The sequence below is a fragment of the Berghia stephanieae genome, chromosome 8 (genome assembly GCF_034508935.2).
Source record: "Berghia stephanieae isolate SIO BIC M18660-M18661 chromosome 8, UCSD_Bste_1.3, whole genome shotgun sequence".
Classification (NCBI taxonomy): domain Eukaryota; kingdom Metazoa; phylum Mollusca; class Gastropoda; order Nudibranchia; family Aeolidiidae; genus Berghia; species Berghia stephanieae.
Window position 1 is genome coordinate 35,774,527 of NC_088367.1, and position 23,109 is coordinate 35,797,635.

The 23,109-nt window shown below is 37.9% G+C and overlaps 1 protein-coding gene across 1 annotated transcript in view; it reads left to right on the plus strand.

Moving 5' to 3' along the window:
• The first annotated feature begins 4,414 nt into the window (after positions 1 to 4,414).
• Positions 4,415 to 23,109, plus strand: part of LOC144978991 (uncharacterized) — a 45,301-nt gene continuing 26,606 nt past the window's right edge. The window contains exon 1 of the mRNA XM_078925610.1: positions 4,415 to 4,532. Coding sequence (XP_078781736.1) covers positions 4,415 to 4,532 — 118 coding nt within the window. The remainder of the gene's footprint in view (positions 4,533 to 23,109) is intronic.

The following is a 23,109-nucleotide window of genomic DNA, read 5'->3' on the forward strand; positions in this document are numbered from 1 at the left end:
CAGGTCGTCATTGTCTTGAAAGTATGTAAGAATTTAACAATAAAAAGTCACACTTTTAATTTTCTGTTTCACAAACAATGAAATTCATTGTTGACCTGGTGTTAAAAAACCCTTACAGAGCCTCAAAACTTGAACCAATCACACAGCTTTGAATTTACTACAGCTCGAGTCGTACTCGGCCACTGACCAATCAGTACAGCGTGTGGCTTTAAAGGTTGAGAAGGCTTCCAGCCATATTCCCACGGTACAACAGGCGATGCATTTCACGCTTGCCGTGTGCTCTGACTGTGGGCATCAAGAGGCATCTTGACGTTGAACTGAGTCATTGTGGCTTTCTTACTCGCAGCCACACACAATGACCTAATTGTTCCATTAATGGCAATCGTGTTGTACCTGTTACATATCCCTCTTTGAGGCGTGTCAGGCATGTGAAATTGAATTCCCCATTGTCCCTTTTAACTTGAGTGTGTTAATCTGATGTGTGCAGTGTTTGTTTTTTTTTTACATTTTAATTAATTGCTATTAAGTGTGATGAATCACGTTGATTACCTGTTGACTATCAATACCAGTTATTTGAATAGGGAGAATAAACTTTTTAAAGACGGGAAACAGAATCGGTCATTTAATTTGATAAAGATTGGTATAGTCGTTTTCCTTGGCTATCGGTGAGAATAGAAAATAAGAGTTTATTTTCTTTTAATTGTATTTTGTTTGGCGATAACAGCAATACAGAATTGTCTTGGACAAGAAGTGGATTTACCTGTTTGAAAAATTTAACACAGAGAGCATTGAACCATCAGAAGTCTAACTTGCATTTAAATATCACCACTAGATTGAAAACCGTTGGTACTCTTCACATAGGTGCACAGATTGACAGTGGCTATCGCTTATCCTTAGCCAGGCATGATGAACAAGTTACAAAGAACATACAAATTTTGGTAAAATAATTGAGTGCATCAAATTCTCTCTCTCTCTCTCTCTCTCTCTCTCTCTCTCTCTCTCTCTCTCTCTCTCTCTCTCTCTCTATATATATATATATATATATATATATATATATATATATATATATATATATATATATATATATATATACATATATATATAATAAATAATAATAAATTATAAATAAATAATATAAATAAATAATGAATTTATATAGCGCCTAAACATCCACGTCAATCGTGCTCTGCGGCGCTTTACATAATAAAAATAAAAATAAAAATTTTTAAATACAGCAAAATTAAAAATCACGACACTACATGATACATAATAAGCATGCATACAAAAAACAGAATCAAAGCAACATCCATTTCATGAAAAATAAGCCTCGCGGAACAACTCAGTCTTCAGACATTTCCTGAAAGATGATAAGTTTTCACAGGACTTTGTCTGAGGACTAAGTGCGTTCCATAGGCGTGGAGCTATGAATGAAAAGGCTTTTTCACCGAAAGTGGATTTTGAGGTGGTAACTTTTAGAAGTTGGGACTGAGATGATCTTAGATTTCGAATGGGTTCATATTTTTTGATCAGTTCCTGCAAATATTCAGGAGCCAATCCATCCAGACATCTAAAAACATAGCACAATATTTTAAATTCTATCCTATACTTCACAGGAAGCCAGTGCAATTCCTGGAGAACTGGTGTTATATGATCTCTTTTTTTTCGTTAATTTTATAAGTCTAGCCGCTTTATTTTGAATTTTTTGTAGTTGATGAATTAATCTACTTTGACAGCCAATGAGAAGGGAATTGCAATAATCTAATCTGCTAGTAATAAACCAATTAACAAGCATCTTTGTAATATCTTCGTCAATATAATGTCTGATTCTTCCAATGTTTCTAATGTGATAGTTACAACATTGGCATATTTTTTTAACATGATCTTCCATGGATAACCCTTGATCTAAATACACCCCAAGATTCCTCACACAAGAACTAGGTTTAATAGCATTTTCACCCACTAGTATCTCATTTGTAGATATTTTTGAGAGTTGATACCTATTTCCAAAAATTATCATTTCCGTCTTGTCATCATTAAATTTAAGTTTGTTTAGTTTCATCCAATCCTTTATGTTAGCAATGCAATTTTCCATAACAGATACTGATGACAGCTCTGGATCATTATTGAGTTTTGTATACAGCTGAGTGTCATCAGCATAAAAATGAAAATCAATGGGAAAAGTGGATAACATATGAGAGAGGGGAGCAGTATACATTGTAAAAAGGAGGGGGCCGAGAATAGATCCCTGAGGCATTCCACACGTTAATATGGATGGAGTTGATACATGGTTTTCTATAATTACTGACTGAGTTCTTTCAAACAAATATTCCTTTAACCAGCCCAAAGCTGTGCCACTGATATAAAATTGATCACGTAGTCTAGTTAAAAGTAAATTTTGATCGATAGTGTCGAATGCCGCACTTAAATCTAGTAAAACAAGCATCGCAGCACTTTTATTATCTATATCATTTACGATATCATTAAAAACTTTAAGTAATGCCGTTTCCGTGCTATGGGAGGCTTTGTAGGCAGATTGAAATTTAACATTTAAGGCATTCGTCTCTAGATGGTTAATAATACGAGCAGCAACGACTTTTTCGATTAATTTTGAAATGAAATTTAAATTTGACACAGGTCTAAAATTATTTAACTCATTGCAGTCAAGATTTGCTTTTTTCTTCAGGGGTCTAACCAAGGCATGTTTCAGCATATTTGGAAAATCGGGCAACGTTAGACTTTCATTTACGATAGATGCAATTGCTGGAGCAAGATACTTTGAACATGATTTTATGAGCCAAGTTGGTGTTTTATCTAGCGGGCATGATTTATTAGGCATATCTGACAAAATATTTTTAACTTCCTCTATTGTTACGGGTTCAAACGACGTTAACATTTTATAACAGGTGTTCATAGATTTAGTTGGTCGTGTCGTGCAGGTAAGTGTTGTGTCCTCCTGTAGTGTCTCTTCCGTTGATGTTGATCTTCCAGGCGATGTCACGTGCCTTGTCATTGTTGTTGTTTTCATTGGTGAAGTCATGCTTGTTGTTTCGACTCGTGATGTGCTGGGATGTAGATTTGTGGGGCTGTCGTTGTCTAGTTCCTGTCGGATGTTGGAAATTTTCTCAATGAAAAAGGTGTTGAATTTGTCACAGAGTTCTTTTGGAGATGTATTTGTTGGTAAATTATTTGTATTCGATGGTGTGATCATTTCTTTGACAGTATTATAAAGCTTTTTCGAGTCAAGTTTGCTTTTTATCAGTGTGTCCTTCACATGTTGCCGCTTGGTACTGACTATTAATTGATTGGTATAATTTTTGGCTTTTTTATAAATTTGCTTGTGAATTTCAAGTCGAGACTTACGCCAAATACCTTCCTTATGACGTCTGTCATGTTTGGCCTTTCGGATTTCAGCAGTAAACCATTTGGAATTTGGTCTTAGGACGATCGTTCTGGATTTGAGGGGCGCATGATTTTCCAGACACTTATTGAGTGATGTATAGAGGAGATCTAATTTCTCTGTAACGCCGTGTGTATTCATAACGTTATTATTTATGTCCAACTCCCGAATTTGGTCCAGTAATTTGGTTGTGGTTTATGTTTTTCGTTTTTCTATAGCGGACTGTACGCCGATTTGAAATTGGGACAGGGACATTGATCTTAAAAAATACTGGGTGGTGGTCTGAAATGTCTGGGCTTCCGATCCTGATCTCACGAGTGGAAGTATCTATGGACCGTGTGATAACGAGATCGAGGGTGTGTCCACCCTCGTGAGTTGGTCCTTTGACATTTTGTTTGAGATCGAATATTTCTAGAAGTTTGGTGAAGTTGTCCGAAATCTCGGCATGAAAATTAAAATCACCTAGAATAATAATTTCTCGATTCTCGGTGTTTTTTTGCGTGGAGAAAATCTTCAAATTCTTTTATAAAAGTTGTATTTGTGCTCTTGTATTTAGTTGATGGTGGTGGTCTGTAAATGGTTACGACGTTAAAATGTCTGTTATTATGACTAAAGTGAATTTCGATGCATTCGAATGAGTCGTAGTTTTGTTTTTCTCGTTTGATAATATTCAATTGGTCTCTAAAAACACACATCAAACCACCTCCACGTCTTTAGTCTCTATTTTCTTGATGATATGAATAGCCGCTGGGGATTACCTCGTTTATGGTTATAGTGTCAGAAGATGTTAGCCAAGTCTCTGTAATAAAGAATAAATCCAATTTGTTTTCGACGATAAAATCATTAATTAACACAGCTTTATTTCGCACAGAGCGGGCATTCAGGAGAGCACATTTCAAATTGTTTTCGTCATCTGTACTCCTTTGTTGTTGTTGTTGCCGTAAAGTAATAAGATTGGATGGGGGTGGTGATGCTGATGATAACGACGATGGTGATGGTGGTCGTGGTGGCAACGATATGGAAGATGACAGCGATGACGATGGTGGTGGTGCTGACGATAACGACGACGATAATGACAATGGCAATGATCGTGGTTTTAAATCAATTGTTGTGTATGTGGGTGGGGGTCGTGATGGTTTGTAATGGTGGGGGCGATGTGGTCTGTGGCCAGTGAACACTGGTATCGCCCTTTGTTTTCTTGTTCCACCCCGTTGGTGTGCATTTGACTCAATGGCGTCAACAAGAGACGTTGGTTGTTGACGGCGTTGATAATAAAACACCGATGTTAAAAATAAAGTGGTGAATAAAAATCTCTCGTAATGTGTAGAAGAAAAAGATTGGTGAAAATCAGGCTTTACCTTAAAATCCATTTTTTAAAAATGAGAATATCACAGAAATAGTTCGTTTGATATTAAAATTGATTTCAGATAATTAAACACAACACAATCACAAGATTAACCATATAAAAATCCACATTGGAGCGTAAGAATTTAAAGTAAAATCGAATAGAAAGACACATGTAAACAAAAACGTGTCCTGCGGGTTATGCGTGTTACAATATATATATATATGCGACAACCCATCTCAAATCCAGCCCCATGCTCCTAAATGACCAGGCTACGCCGCTGCCTAGCCTCCCACCTCTATGGCCTAGCCTAGGCTATTGGAGATCCCAAGATTTGTTTTTCGCCTTTTTTCCCCCCATGTTTTTCATTCAAAAACCCATTAGGCCTATATTATTTTGAAATATAAAGCAATAATAATAATGCTCAAAATTGGATAATAAGTAGAGAATACAAATTTAATGTGCCCCCATTGGAAAATGGATTTTGTTTCTCTTTCCTTGTGAATAGTTATTTTTTTCCTCTCCTTAATTAGTTTTTCAAATTATGAATTTTTTATGCGATTGTTCACTTTGATTTCCCAAATTTTAAGAAGCTAAATAGTTAATAAAATATTTTGATTACTTCCATCTTTTTTTTTTACTTACTACTACTACTACTATTATTATTATTATTATTATTTATTATTATTATTATTATTATTATTATTATTATTATTATTATTATTATTATTATTATTATTATTATTATTATTTATTATTATTATTATTATTATTTCAAACCATTCAAAATATAAATAAATTCATGTTGACCTGTTGTGACATCAATATTCTACAAAATGCCCTATTTGTGTCAATTTTTTACCGTACATGTTGTTTTAAATGTTTGATTTTTGTAAAACTAGCGGAAAATTGTTGGCAAATTTTGCTATTTTGATGGCAAATGTTACCATTTTTTATGGCAAATTTTGGCGTTTGAAATGGCAAAAAACCGCGGGGACAGATAGATAACTTTGATATGGATATCATCCAAAGATGTAAGGGTGAGCGTAAATATACATCCGAAAAAATATTGGACGTCCTATTATTCAAGCAGAAAAAGACTCATGGTTTCTGGACAGAGGATCGTTGTTATTCTTGCAGGTGGTGATGATACTGGATATTTAAAATGATGCCATGTCATTTTTTCTTCTCTGTATCATCTGGAATATTATTCTGGGGTAAATGCAAAGGTGTTTTAAGACTGGCTAAATATCGTTTGCTGCCCTCCATTGAAGCACTCAGCTGTATTGTATTGGACAACGCTACCATTCAGTGACCCTTGATCACTTCAAGGCTCCAACTTTGGTAAATATAAAAGCTTACACATGATTTCATGGTTTCAATCAGACAGTACTTCATATTCTGACCATTTGTCAAAATGCTAACTATACTCTTTAGTAAAAAAAAAAAAAAAAAAAAAAAAAAAAAAAAAAAGAAATGAACCAGAAACAGCTTTCAAAGCAGACTGTTTAATCACGGAGTTTTGACACGAGGTTGCGCGACTTCCCCCATATCGTTGTGAGCGCAATCCCATCGAGGTCATTTGGTCTAAGTCTAAGTAGAGGGAAAGATTGAGAGGAGGAACACCAAATTTACTATCACCGACGAGGCAATAATATAACAAAGAGTAGATTGAGAAAAGGCATGTCTCAACCTTCGCAAACTAGAGGAAAATTACATTTCATTGGATAGAGTGATGCTCGGAATCTTTCTGTAGTCGTTTCATTTCACCTTTTCACCATCCTCGTCATCATACTGTGCTGATTGATGTGTCCGGTATTTCTTGGTTGTTGTTGTTATTGTTGAACACATATTTGTGGAGACACTCTCACTCTCATGATTGATGCATTTTTACTTTTGACCAGTCTACATAAATGTATGGAATCCTCTTTGGCATAAACACAAGCTATTTCTCAAACTTTTGCAATCAAAATTATATTGGAAGCGCGTTATGTTCACTTTCGTTTGTATTCACCAGTAATGTGTATTGATAGTTATAAAATATAGATATCCGATAGTTAATAATTGCCAATCGTTGCTTCATATTCAAATACTGCAAGTATATTGTTTAAGCTTCAATTAACGTAACACTCCAGTTTAACGAATTCCTTCAAAATGGATATGCGGAAAATTCATAATTTTGATAATGTAAATCTTCTATGAGTTCCGATCCTCTCCTGTTATCGATTTTAATATAGCTGTAATAAACGAAATCCTTTCCTATTGTTTTAAAAATCATGAATTTTTTTTTTTTTTTATTAAGACAAATTGATTCAGAGGTTCCTACAAATTTTTGCAGCTTTGCATTTGGGGGCAGCTGAGAAAAAGAAGAAAAACACGCGCCATTTATTAAAAATCTGACTATAATATTGTGAGCCTTTAAAATTATTTTCGGTAAAGGACAATTCATTTGTGTACTTACAAAAGTACGATATTATTTAGAAAATGGTAGGGGCTGCCTGAAGCCGGTGATCGTGAAAATACTAACGAAAGAGTGAAAATGGAGAGGCTTCGTATGGGAACAAAACAGACAATGGACGTTTCGGGTAAAACCCTTCGTCATCACAACAATACACAAATTAACGTGGAAAACAAATAAAATAACATGTCTTTACTCAATGGTTGTTGCAGTATGAATGAAACGTTAGTAGTTGGCGTGGGTAGTGGGTAGGGTGCCCCAGGGGAGTGATCCGATTGATAAGAAAAGGTCAGCGTCAGGGAACAGAACCTTCCAGAAAATAATGGAAAATAAAAGACATAGTAGTAGTAGTAGTAGTAGTAGTAGTAGTAGTAGTAGTAGTAGTAGTAGTAGTAGTAGTAGTAGTAGTAGTAGTAGTAGTTGTAGTAGTTGTTGTTGTTGTCACGTCTATGTAGGAGGTTGGCAAGAAAGGAGATAGAAGTCAAATAGTTTTCCCCATAGACAGCGTCGGGTGCCACTTTTATTCCATTTTATTGTTGGTTCAAAAGTTCCTGACACTTGACTGATAGTGATAGTAAGAGAATGTTTTAGGTTTAAAGAAATAGGTAATAGTGGAGTGGTAGAGTATTGGCAGGTTGTATAGGGAAAGGTAGGTTCAGAAGGTAAGTATTAGTCCCCGTTAAAGAAAAGTATTTTTAATATAAAATCAACAGAATTGCCTCATACAATGACAAGGTAACACATAATTTGCCAAAGAATAATAGTGCGGTTTTTAATTCATTAATGTATTCTATGGGTATTAATCTTCATCCCGTATCACAAAAACTATTCATTTTTCTTTTGAGAGGCCTTAACTGATTAGCGTGAAAGGTGTCCCGTTATAGCAGACAGTCGCCGTTCAGGTCAGCAGTCTGTAATCTGTTGCGTGGTAGGCCGTTCGGCTTGGTCCTTCACAGGATGTGGGCTGTCACTACTCACTGATTCATGCTGGGCGATCAAAGGCTGAATGCTTCGCTCACAATTGATCTGTGAAAAATACCGGAGCAAATCTTTGACTAGGTTGCAACATTTTAATATTCAATGAATAGTGGGGTCGTGAGGGGATTTCAATTAATACCCTTGACATCACCACTATCCCCATGGGTTAATCCGTAATTCAACCAATGGAATGAGTTAGTGGGATGGGAAAGATATGTATCAATGAGAATATAATAATCAATGCATATATAAATACTAAATAGAACTATGGTAGCAGCTTCTTATGGTTCACACTATTATGTTATGACGATCGACCCAATCAGCAAAGTCCGGTCCGCATTCGTGCACCGTCGCGAACCCGCCCGGTAGCATCGTCACAACACACCTTTCGACTAGATGCTCTGCCGTTTCGGGTTCTTGTCCACAGCGTGGACATAAAGGACAGGAAGTTAGACCCCACTGATGTAACGCACCGGCCGTTAGGCAGCTCCTCGACCGAAGCCGATTCGCAGCTACCCAGTGTCTCCTCTTACTGGTATCAAAGCCTGGCAACTTCTCACCAAGCTTAGAGGAGTGTAGGTCCCCGCCCCCACGAGGGATTGAATTCGTCCAAACCGACTTCCATCTCGTATGTGCAGCTCTGTCCGTAGTCAGGGATTCTGCGTACAAGGGTTGCCGGGACTTATTTCGGCTCGAAACGGGGGCACCGTTCATTATGCGCATGAGAGGGGTATCCCCATTCCCTCTCTCTTTGATCTTACTCAGCCAGTTTCCCGTAATGGTCTCTCTCCGGACATCGGGGGGCTGGATCGCTGCCATTACCGGGCCCCATTCTCTAGGGGTTGTTGCTAGCGTTCCCGACACTATGTGCATCGACTTGCGAAGTTTTACATCCACCTTCTCAACGTTTCTGCTTCTACCCCACACTGGAGCGCAATACTCCGCGGTGGAATAGCATAGTGCCAGGGCGGATGTTCTCAGGAGCGCTTGGCTAGCGCCCCAAGTCGATCCCGCCAGCTTCCTCAGAAGACTATTCCGCTTCTCTATCTTCCGGGCAACCCCTTCGAGATGAGCCCGATAGGTAAGGCTGCGATCCAACGTCACCCCTAAATATTTTGGACGCGGCTCATATGGGAGTGGCTGGTCCCCGACTAGGACATTCAGTTTACGGGTGTGCCAACCACTGCATAAGTGAAATGCAGTGGCCACGGTTTTTGAAGTGTTCATCTTCAGGTACCACTTGTCAAAGTAGGATTTGAGTCTGGTGACGTCCTCGCTGAGTACGCTCTCGAGACGGGTCCACACTTTACTCTGAGTAACGAGTGCCCAGTCGTCTGCGTATCCCAGCCTCAGGGAGGAAGTGTTCGGCATATCGCTAATGTAAACGTTAAACAACATTGGCGCAAGTACCGACCCCTGAGGGACCCCATTCTTCAATTTCCTTACTTTGCTCGTGACGTCTCCCAGCGCGACGTGGAATTGCCTTTCCCCTAAGATCGAAGAGAACAACTTCAAGGTCTTTTTGCACCTTATGATTTTTGCAAGTTTGAGCATTAACCCATCGCACCAGACCGTATCGTACGCCGCTGATAGGTCTATAAACACAGCACCTGTTTGCTGTTTTCTCTCGAACCCGTGCTCAATATGCTCTGTAAGGGCAATGACCTGCTCCGTGGTGCACCTCCCTTCCCTGAAGCCTGCCTGCTCTGGTGGCAGGGCAGCGTCTAGGACCGGCCCCCATCGGTTTAATAGAACACGCTCCAACAATTTGTAAAGACAGCTCAGCAGCGATATGGGTCTGTAACTGTCTGCCTCCTTCGCCGGCTTCCCTGGCTTCAGGATGGCAACTATCTTTGCGTGCTTCCACACTTGTGGAAGCTTTCCTTTTGCAAGGACGTCCGACATTGCCTCTGCTAACCAGGCCCGTGCCCTGGGGCCCAGATGCGTCACCATATCGGGATATACACCATCTATCCCTGCTGCTTTGCCGTTCTTTACTTCGCTAATGGCTGCACCCACTTCTCGGGGACTGAACGGGGCCGTCCAGTCCGACTCCTCCGCAGGTAGCGAGTCCAAAATCGTTCGGTACGCCTTGCGGACACCGCGCTCAAAAGCCTGATTAGGGACCCGCTTACTACGGTTCTTAATATTCTTGGCAATTGTGTCTGCCTCGCATTCCGGTGCAGCCTTCGCGAAATTCCGATCTGGGTCCAATTTCTTTATCAAACGCCAAGCGTGGCGGCTGGAGTGTGTAAAGTCGAGACTTTCCACGGTCTCCTGCCACCGTTGCTTCCTTCCCTCTGCCAGAGACTGAAGTAGTCTATCGGCTGTGTCCTGAGACTGGGTCTGCTGGTACTCTCGGTACAGCTCTTCCGACTCTGCTGTCCAGCAAGGGGTGTAGAATTTCCGCTTGCCCCGTGGAATAGAGCGTTGAGCGCTCTTAACCAGTAGCCTACTAAATCTGGTTATATTCTTGGACTTGGGAGGAATGGCAGGGCAGACCTGCTCGATATAGGAACTGAATTCCTCCCAGTCAGCCTTCCTGAAATTCCATCTGCAAAGTGGGAGAGACTGCACCCTCGGTATTGTCACCCCAGCTGTGACAAGAACCGGCCTGTGCTGGCTATGCGGAAAGTCCCCGAGGACTGTCCGCTTCACCTGCAGCGGTTCACCGTTCGCGCTTTTCGTTACGAGGGTGAGGTCTGGAGTGTACTCCTTCTTATGGCGGGTACCCCGGAAGGTACCCTTGGCTGTAGGATCGTACACTAGGTGTAGATCATTACAGTCCATCCATGAGCGGAGTTGTCTTCCTGCCTCGTTGCAGTCTCGGTAGCCCCATTCGTGATGGTGGCTATTAAAGTCTCCCAGACAGATGGAAGGATGGCTGACCACCGGTACCGGTGGTGTAGTCCAAGTCGCTCTAGGTGGTTTGTAAATATTATGCAAACACAGTCCACCTACTTCCACGGAAATTCGGTTCACCCCATTGCTGTCCGTTACGCTCTCAATGACCCTTACCTTCGATGGCTCTTTAGCGTAAACGCTAACCCCTCCTTTGAGCCTCGAAGTGTCCTCGCGTTGGACCACCGTATAGCCTGGGATCTGGAATCGGGAAGATTGCGCGCCTGAATAAAGGTGGGTCTCCTGTAAAAGGAGGATATCAACGCAATGAACGGCCAATAGCTTTGATAAAAGCTCATTTTTTGCCATACTCTGGCTCTCGACGTTCAGGGACAATATACGCGTCAGTTCGCCATCCCCGCCGTCGCATTTTCCAATCGGCAGGCCGCGAATCGATTGATGCATGGGACGTTCGCTTTTTTCTCGGACGTGCCGACGACCCGGGCGACACGAACGCGGTATTATTTGGCTAGGCGGCAGACCGCTTCGCCATTGACGGGACTGGTTGGGACTCGACATAAGGACAATAGTGTGGCGCCCGGGATAGGGCTGCTATTCGGGCACCGGGTTTGGATCAAATTTAGTCACACACCGGGGCGAGCAGCTCATGTGGCTCGTTGGCTCGATACCCGGGATGGTCTCGTGACGGTCGACCGGGATTTACACCTTTGCCCTCCCGTGTGCCTCAAGCCCCCTCACCAACTGCAAGGTAAAGATCCACGAGGGGGGAACTATGGTGTATTTGCGATAGCACATTGGTAAATGTACTTTACAAGGTCATTCATTTTGAAGGCATAATATTATATAAACCATCCTATAATACATATATAAATATATATATATATATATATATATATATATATATATATATATATATATATATATATATATATATATATATATATATAAAGATAGTGAAAGAATATTCTTATAGGAAACATGAGTGTCAATTATGAGTTATTGATTCCTGTTAATTTTTGGTTGTGTCTACTTACTGCCAGGCGAAAACACAATATTAATTATCACGCCTATACACTAGTTTAATTGCATTAATTAATGGTAACATAATGTAAATTTATCACTGACCCTCGTGCGCACAGGTTTCTCGCTACGTAGGTTTTTAAAGTTTCATATAGAGCAGTGAGCTCTAAGTAGATGAAATAGAGAGAGAACGTTACTCTCCCCAACCTTGGCTTATAAAGGTTTTCGTTGGGAGTTGGAGAATCTCAAAGGGCCAACAATATTTCAGGACTTTGGTAGGCCTGTTTTGTTTTGGTTGTTGTCTGTAGTCCAATCGTGTTCCGGGTGTCGTAACTATAGCGTCCGTGCGCTTGGTGAATTTCTAATTACGGGACGAGTGACATCTCGCACATGGTGACATATAGGTGCGAATTGAAAGTCTGAATGCAAGCGAGACCACAGATGGCCCCCTTTTATTGTCCCAGGGCTATAACGATTAACACATTGCTACACGGAGATAGTCGTTGCATTGTAACGGCGATAGTTTGTATTGAGTTGTGTGTATTGATGTATTTACATTCGTGGGAAGTTGAGGCGATTGACATATATCACTACACTACTACTACTACTACTACTACTACTACTACTACTACTACTACTACTACTACTACTACTACTACTACTACTACTAGTAGTAGTAGTAGTAGTAGTAGTAGTAGTAGTAGTAGTAGTAGTAGTAGTAGTAGTAGTAGTAGTAGTAGTAGTAGTAGTAGTAGTAGTAGTAGTAGTAGTAGTAGTAGTAGTAGTAGTAGCAGCGGCGTAGCCTGGTCATTTAGGAGCATGGGGCTGGATTTGAGATTGGTTGTCGCATATATATATATATATATATATATATATATATATATATATATATATATATATATATATATATATATATATATATATATATATATATTATATATATATATATATATATATATATATATTAGCTGGGGGAATTAGAGACACAAAACCCCCGAATTGTGCAAATTAGTGATGAAAGCATGATTTTTAAATGAAAAAAAGTTCGTGCTCAAAGGTTTAAATTGTGATATAGAACCACTTTCTCATCACTCAAAGAGCTGAGATATTAGCAATTTAAATCGTGTAAAAATTCATGGTGGTGATGAAACTTGCCGCCTTCACAACGACATTTTGCTATGGTGTCAAAAGGTCACAGACTACGTCATCGGTACCGAGTACACATGTACACTGTTGCTTAAATCGAAATCGGAAATAAAACTTATCATTTATTCATAACATACAACTTATCAAATTCATTCATTTACGAAGAGAGTAACATAATTTTCAAAAATATTTTTTAAAATCCAAAAGTATACCAATTTGGTTATTTCAAATTTTACGGCATTGAAACGCGGAACACGAGATTGTGAAATCGAAGAAATCAAAGTTGTGGTGGTCGAATACGAATACTAAAAAAAGAAGAAGATTTTTTTCCCCTCTCATATCTTTTGTATATTCCGATAGCTTTCAAAGAGTATAATTTGTATTTTCTTAATGTCTTTTTAAATTAAAATTATTTGAAAATAATAGACTTCCGCTCATGTGAAGATATCTATAAACAATGCATCGCATTCTGCGGTTGCGAGTTGTGTCGTCTGCTTTCGGTTCGGCGAGGTCACGAAACGGTGTCTACTTGAATTCTGTCGCCTTTTACCCACCTCATAGTAATAATGATAATAATAATAATAATAATAATAATAATAATAATAATAATAATAATAATAATAATAATAATAATAATAATAATAATAATGATAATAATAATAATAATAATAATAATAATAATAATGATAATAATAATAATGATAATAATAATAATAATAATACTAATAATAATAATAATAATAATAATAATAATAATAATAATAATAATAATAATAATAATAATAATAATAATAATAATAATAATCGTCATCATCATCATCATCATCATCATCATCATCATCATCATCATATCATCATCATCATCATCATCATCATCATCATCATCATCATCAAGATCATCATTAGCAGCATACCGAGCACCTAGTTTAAGCATCAATGTTCATGTGTCACACAATTCAACATAGTTATGTTATTATTGTGGTTTGCATAATAGTATGGTTCTAATCAAATTTCAGGTTGAAAATGTCCGTATCATCATCTTTGACATCACCGTCATGAACATCCCCATCACCAACAATCCCGTGATCAAGTCACTTAACCCATTAAATCATGGCATTGACAATGTACTAAATCTTGTACTAACTACTAACAATTATATAATGGCAAAATGCAGTATTGAGATGGATTGGTCAAAATGATTCATTTGTCGAGATTTAAAAAAAAAAATTAGAATGCCCAGCTCTGTAAAAGCGGACATATTGTGGTCAATGGTACGTGACTTTTGTAGCGTAGCGTTCTACCAGCTTTGGTGTTAAGACTTTTAACGGATTAGAAAATGATAGTGACAAGCTAGATTTGTCTGTTGAAGACCGCTCTGATGATACACTGGAGGTCCTGAAGCAAAATGATACCAACTGGCACAAATTATGTCGCTTTGATATACGGCCAAAAAAATCAGAAGGCTTGCTGTGAAAAATGAGAAATCACAAGAAAACGTCAAATTATCCCGATCTAGACATTCTCTCATCATCCCACTGTCCAAGGAGACAGAATATGCGTTTTCCCTCAGATGAGGTTATCACAAGAAATAGGACACATTGTATGCTTTGCAACAATAAGATGAAGCTTCCCTCCATTCAATAATGACAAGAGACATGAACGAAAATATCCGCGTGGCTGCAGAAATTATAAACAATGTCCAGATTCTCTCCATGTTCTCAAATTATGATTTGATTGCGCAGGAAGTTCATTATCAGAAGAAGATTTGTCATGTCGGTTTTATGAACATTAAAAATGCTGAATATTACCAAAACAAACAAAGTACTAGTTTTGCTGTTGCTATAATTATTTTTTCTTCTTCTCATTCCTTTCCTCTTCAAGCTGAAACTTCCTCGTGGAATGCTCAGCAGCAGCATTCCCAATTGTTTTTCTGTGAGTTATCCAAATTGTTCCTAGGTCTTATAGTTGAGGGCAGAAACGATTGAAGATGGTAGTCCACTCTAGATTGTGGCAACAGAAATTTGCCAGGTTTCCTCTTGTTCTGTTGGAGGCCGTGTAATGACACCTGACCTGATTTTTAGGACCTTTGTAAAATACATTTAGTTTATTCTTCTCTCACCTTTCCTTCAATGGTTCCAAATGTGATGTCAGTGTTATATATGACTTTGATTTGTTTGAGGATTTTGTTGAACGAATTTTATAGGTTTTTTTGGATTGATTCTATTTACCTAATTTCGGAGGTGTGATCGGGATCCCATACCTAACCGCTTTACTCGAGTGTTGGTCTAACATAAACTTTATAGCATTTCTCTTTTATGGTTACTTTGTAGCCGAAGAGGTTTCTTCTCAAGCATCCCAGGGTGGAGTTTGCCTTCCTGCATATGTTTGCAATGTGGTCTTTCCAGGTCAGGCGATTGTTTATTGTTACTCCGAGATATTTTGCTTTGGCGATTTCATATAGTGAGTTGTGGTGTATTGTGTATTATCTTCCTTTTGTGAGTAATTTTCTGGAATCTAAGTCCCGATGAAGAATTTCTGAGTCTTTCTTATGCCTTATTGCTCTGTACAAAAGGCTGTCATCCGCAAATAGTCTCAGTTTAGTTCCGAGCGACAATCTTTCAGGCAAATCATTGATGTAGATAAGGAACAAGAGGGGACCCAGTACGGTACCTAGGGGCACACCTGTAGTACTGGAGCTGACTCTGACATTGCTCTTTCAGTTGTTTACGATTAGTGAGAAAATCCATTACCCAGTCGTGTGTGTTACTCATGATTCCATATCTCCCCAGTTTAATAGCCAGAGTATGGTTATTGACTTTGTCAAATGATTTATTGAAGTCTAATAATATAGCATCTGTTTGGAGTTGTTTATTCATGTTTTCTGTTAGGTTGTTGCAAGTTGTTATTCGTTGTGTTTCACAAAAGCTCTCCTTTCTGGAGCCATGCTATATGTAAAACATTCAAGTATAGAACAGATCAAAGACAGAGAGAGATAGATAGATAGATAGATAGATAGATAGATAGATAGATAGATAGATAGATAGAGAGAGAGAGAGAGAGAGAGAGAGAGAGAGAGAGAGAGAGAGAGAGAGAGAGAGAGAGAGAGAGAGAGAAAGAGAGAGAGAGTCCATAAATTGTCAGAATTAATCAAGATGTATAGCAATGAATGCTGAGAAAGAGTTTGCACCCAGTCGTATGTTCACCCAATCAGGTTCAGAGACAAACTACCAGGCCTCGACAGCTAACCTCAGGAAAGGAAACATTATTAGCCTTCAATAAGACAACATATTGTTTTCTTGAACACACTCACATGGAAAAAACTGACAACGAGATATTGGCTTTATCTTGCCCCGTTAAAATAATTCAAAGAGGTCAGGGTAAACTAGAAAAGGCTGCTGTTGAATTCTCTCAAGTCTTCCAAGAAAAATGTGTTCCACGGTCATTTGTCTAATAAATATGATTTTTGTTGGATCCTAATCATATAAAAATGTTAATATACGTCACCAAGAAAGTTTTTCATTTTCGAAACTAAGAGTTACCAACATCACTATAATCACTACCACTATCACCACCGCCACCTCATCATTAACATATTCAACATCATCATCATCATCATCATCATCATCATCATCATCATCATCATCATCATCATCATCATCATCATCATCATCATCATCTTCATCATCATCGTTACCACGATCACCACCACCCCATCATCATCCCCATCACCATTATCAATACTACTATCTCCATAATCACCTTATTGTCATCATCATCATCATCATCATCATCATCATCATCATCATCATCATCATCATCATCATCATCATCACTACCATTAGCACCACCACCATCATCACAACACCATCAACACCATCCTGATCATCATCTTCATCGTCGTCTTCGTCATCATCATCATCATCATCATCATCATCATCATCATCATCATCATCATCATCATCATCATCATCATCATCACTACCAAGATCAGCACCACCACCACCTCATCAACATCATCATCATCATCATCACCACTATTATCACAACAATCACCTCATCATCATCATCATCATCATTATCACCAACATCACTTCCACCATCATCTTCACCACGATGACGACCAACACAAGTAAAACTCACACCAGCACCATCTCATCCTCTCCCCCCCCCTCCCCCCCCCCCCCCCCTTCCAGTCATCATAATAAAGCTATACTACCGGCCCATACGGTTCCTATATCACATAAAGTCACATTTTAACAATTTTAATTATTTAAACCAAAATAATCAACCGCTTACACGGGCTAAAAATAATATATTTTTAAAGCGCCGAACTATCAACAAATATTTCATGGATTACGCCCCTTTGTTTTAATATAGCTCATATAGGCGGATTTTCATCTCCCTATTTTACACTGTTAGAGGAATTTCTCAATGTGGTTCTATATCAACATCGATTAATAATAGTCTCAAGTTACTTTGTACCAAATTTGGTGCTTTCATCACTAATTTGCACAATTTTACCCTAATTCCCCTAGCTATATATATATATATATATATATATATATATATATATATATATATATATATATATATATATATATATATATATATATATATATATATATATATATATATATAGAGAGAGAGAGAGAGAGAGAGAGAGAGAGAGAGAGAGAGAGAGAGAATTTGATGCACTCAATTATTTTACCAAAATTTGTATGTTCTTTGTAACTTGTTCATCATGCCTGGCTAAGGATAAGCGATAGCCACTGTCAATCTGTGCACCTATGTGAAGAGTACCAACGGTTTTCAATCTAGTGGTGATATTTAAATGCAAGTTAGACTTCTGATGGTTCAATGCTCTCTGTGTTAAATTTTTCAAACAGGTAAATCCACTTCTTGTCCAAGACAATTCTGTATTGCTGTTATCGCCAAACAAAATACAATTAAAAGAAAATAAACTCTTATTTTCTATTCTCACCGATAGCCAAGGAAAACTACTATACCAATCTTTATCAAATTAAATGACCGATTCTGTTTCCCGTCTTTAATAGTGAGTACAAAATCGTTTGGTTGATGGGGACCGAGACTTTTAATCAAAAGTTTATTCTCCCTATTCAAATAACTGGTATTGATAGTCAACAGGTAATCAACGTGATTCATCACACTTAAAAGCAATTAATTAAAATGTAAAAAAAACAAACACTGCACACATCAGATTAACACACTCAAGTTAAAAGGGACAATGGGGAATTCAATTTCACATGCCTGACACGCCTCAAAGAGGGATATGTAACAGGTACAACACGATTGCCATTAATGGAACAATTATGTCATTGTGTGTGGCTGCGAGTAAACCCTCTTCCCCACTAGGACAGGACTGACAGGACTGTCCTGGGACAGTCCTGTCCCAAATCTGTAACATATAGAATTTAGAGAAATCTTCCGCACCTATTGGGACGGGACAAAACAGTCCCGTTGTGTCCCAAGCCGTTGTGAAATGCTACAAAATCAATGGGACAGGACTGTTCATATCGTTTGTGATAGTAGAAAAATATAGCAGACTTCCGCACTAGGACAAAAAAGTCCCAGACTTGGCGGCGCCGTGTCAAAATTGAAATGCCTGTCTTTATTTTCTGCATCCCTACTACTACTACTACTACTACTACTACTACTACTACTACTACTACTACTACTACTACTACTACTACTACTACTACTACTACTACTACTACTACTACTACTACTACTACTACTGTTGCTTCTGCTGCTGCTAATGCAAATAATATATTAATACCTACATCCCTTATATTTTGTATTTATTTCCAATTCTATTGTATTTATTTTCCAACAATAGTCCACACTTTATTTTAGTTCACTGTCTTCTATACTGCATTACACAGTTCCTACCCGCCTCCCCTCTGTTAACATAATTAAGTACGCACCTTTTATAAATTTCTATTGCTCTGTTTTAATTCGCGCTTCCTCACAACGTAGCATACAATATCCTGTCCATCAATGTTTTTGTTTATGCATCTTAACAACGCCACTACCACATTATCTCATTCGTCTGTAGTTTTTAATTCATCATGTGTTGTTGATGAAGGGGAAACCCGAAACGTCCATTTTATCTGTTTTCGTATATTAAACTGAAGCTTACATTCAATTTCACAGTTATGATTTATTTATTTATTTCAATTCTGAATATAAAAAAGCAAGAACAATTCAAAAAATAATTCTATGTGATGAAACCAAGTACAGAAGGCATAGCAACATAAACATTTTCGGCAATTTAAAAACGTATGTTTATAAATATAATTTAAGAAGTGTCACACTTTGTGACACAGCAGTAACGTGTCTAAAACCGGTCGCACATCTATTCGGTACCTTGTGGAATCAATTATCTTTATCGTTATTTATTTCGGGAATTTTCAATGAACATATTTTTAAGTAAGTCCTTCTGAGCCACTTGGACTCATTGTAAGACAAATTAAGTCCTTTAGAGCCTTGTAGCCAATGGTGCAGGAGTTATTCCGGTTTCAATAGCGTGAAGCGGACAATTAACGTATTTGTTTGAAAACCTTTGAACAGGACGCTAGTCTATCGCAGATTACTATCCCAGCTTGACAGGTACCCTTTTACACCTGAATGGAGTGAGTGATTGGAGTAAATTTTCTTGCTCTAGAAAGTACAAATTGGCTTCGGTCGGAATCGAACACAGAACCTCTCAGTCCAGAGTACAACGCGCTAACCACGGGCCATCTTGCCCCCTAAGCTTATAAATCCGGAGCTTATCCATGTTGCTGTAGCGTTGAGCAGACAGATAACAGTTTAAAATTAAAAAAAAATAAAATTCCCTTTTTCATCCCATAGGGGAAATTTTTCTCGAGGGTCTATTCCAAGGGAAGACTGGAATAACCCAGTAGTAGTAGTAGTAGTAGTAGTAGTAGTAGTAGTAGTAGTAGTAGTAGTAGTAGTAGTAGAAGTAGTAGTAGTAGTAGTAGTAGTAGTAGTATGTAGTAGTAGTAGTAGTAGTAGTAGTAGTAGTAGAGTAGTGGTGGTAGTTAGTAGTAGTAGTAGTTAGTAGTAGTAGTAGTAGTAGTAGTAGTAGTAGTAGTAGTAGTAGTAGTTTTTGTTGTTGTTGTAGATGTAGTAGTCGTAATAGTAGAAGTAGTGGTAGTAGTAGTAGTAGTAGTAGTAGCAGCAGCAGCAGCAGCAGTAGTAGTAGTAGTAGTAGTAGTAGTAGTAGTAGTAGTAGTAGTAGTAGTAGTAGTAGTAGTAGTAGTAGTAGTAGTGGTAGTAGTAGTAGTAGTAGTAGTAGTAGTAGTAGTAGTAGTAGTAGTAGTTGTAGTAGTAGTTGTTGTAGTTGTTGTTGTAGTAGTAGTAGGAGCAGCAATAATATTACTCTTGCTTAAGAATATTTCATGATTATATAAATCTTATGTAAACAAATCCCATTGTACAGTGTAAAAAATCATTATCGTCATGTCGTATCTTATGTTGATTCATAAAATGTGAATTATTAGAGTTGTATGTACCAAGGACTTATTTTTTAAATTATTAATTTATAATTCAAACTATTAAATAACTAATCTATTAATTAGAAGATTTTACATTATTATTATCACCATTATTATTATTATTATTATTATTATTATTATTATTATTATTATTATTATTATTATTATTATTATTATTATTATTATTATTATTATTATTATTATTATTTATTATTATTATTATTATTATTATTACTATTATTATCATTATTACTATCATTGTTTGCCTTGCTTTATTATTGATTTTATTTACTTGATTTGGTGATGAAAATATTATATTCTTGTATGAGTTATATTGACAATTGCCTGCAAATAAACTTTTGAATCTTGTAAAAAAAAAAAAAAATAATGCATTCGCGCAGGTGTGTCCCGGAACAGTCCTGTCCTATTGCGGAACCCCTTTTGAATAGAAGTTTTCTCCAGTGAGACAGGACAAATTTGTCCTGGGACAGTTTTGTCCTAGTGCGGAAGGAGTCTAAGAAAGCCACAATGACTCAGTTCAACGTCAAGATGCCTCTTGATGCCCACAGTCATAGCACACGGCAAGCGTGAAATGCATCGCCTGTTGTACCGTGGGAATATGGCTGGAAGCCTTCTCAACCTTTAAAGCCACACGCTGTACTGATTGGTCAGTGGCACGAGTACGACTCGAGCTGTAGTAAATTCAAAGCTGTGTGATTGGTTCAAGTTTTGAGGCTCTGTAAGGGTTTTTTAACACCAGGTCATGTTTTGTTTGTTTTTGTTTTTAAGTGTTTTACGGCGCTTGCAACACATTTAGGTTATATCAGCGCCAGTAAAAAGGAAGAAAATGGGATAGTAAAAAGTTCTAGAATTACAATTAAGGCACCCAAGAGAAAGTAAGACAAAGGGGAATGGGAACAAATAGGGATCAGATGTAGATTCCAAGAGCATACCACCAATGTACTTAGTTTGAGATCACCTATAAGTCTCATCTGGACACAAGCACAAAATCCAACAAAGAGGAACACACTCAAATGCTTACATTATACATTCAAAATAACAAATATAATAATACATAACAGAGAGATGATTTACAAGGAAAAAAATATCATCTCCCAAAACAATAACTATGTATTTGACTGTTTCCCTCCCAGCTAAGACTCCAGCCAGTGCCAGGACAAAACCAAATAATCTCATTCCGAGACAAAGACAGAAAGCATGTTGGAAAACAGACATAGGGGGATAGAAGACATAGTATGTACCTCCCTGCCCACTATGGGAGGTCAGGATCCCCACCCAGAACACCAGGTCAACAATGAATTTCATTGTTTGTGAAACAGAAAATTAAAAGTGTGACTTTTTATTGTTAAATTCTTACATACTTTCAAGACAATGACGACCTGTGGCTTAGCCTTAATAGCCTTTAAGGCCCTACGCCACTGAGTAGTAGTAGTAGTAGTAGTAGTAGTAGTAGTAGTAGTAGTAGTAGTAGTAGTAGTAGTAGTAGTAGTAGTAGGACAGTAGGGGGGCGTTGGAAGGGGCGAGGTGAAAAAGTCACGGCGGAGGGGGGGGGGGGGTTGTTGAATGGACAAAGTGTTAGAGCGGCGGTCTAATCTTCGCGAAGGAAATACAAAAAGAAAAGACGAACGGCCGGGTGTCAATGTGATAGTAAAGTGGGGTATACAGATATATAGATAGAGTGATAGGTATATATATAGGGAATGAGATTAGCGGAAGAGTAGCGTCCCTTGATTGGACGTCACCTTACAGAGAGAACGTCAAAATGGTTTTGCGCATGCTTCTCTCTCGTCCTCGCTTTCGGTGAAGTGTCTCATGCCGCTTTGACCGGAAGCGAGGACGAGAGACGCATGCGCACAACCAACATGACGTTCTCTCTCTAATAGATTTTCCGCCCGTGACGTCCAATCAAGGGACGCTACTCTCTCTCTCTCTCTCTCTCTCTCTCTCTCTCTCTCTTATATATATATATATATATATATATATATATATATATATATATATATATATATATATATATATATATATATATATATATATATCACCCTAGCACCTTCGCTAAGACTTATGGCTAAACCTAATAAAAAGACTCCTCCGATCTCGAGCTAACCCTAATAGAAAAAAAAAAAACAAAAAAAAAAAACTCTCCGACTGCTTTGCACTACTTTTCAATACTTCACAAATCAAAATGGCGGCCGAGAATCAAAACAATAGTCAAATTAGGAAATTAGGAGTTTTTAAAATGCTTCTATATGATGACAAATTGAAGAAATAAACGCCTGACAAAAGATCAACAGTGGAAATACAAATTGAAAGAATAGTGGGGAATGTCTCCCCGATCCTGGGATCCAGAACTTACCTTACA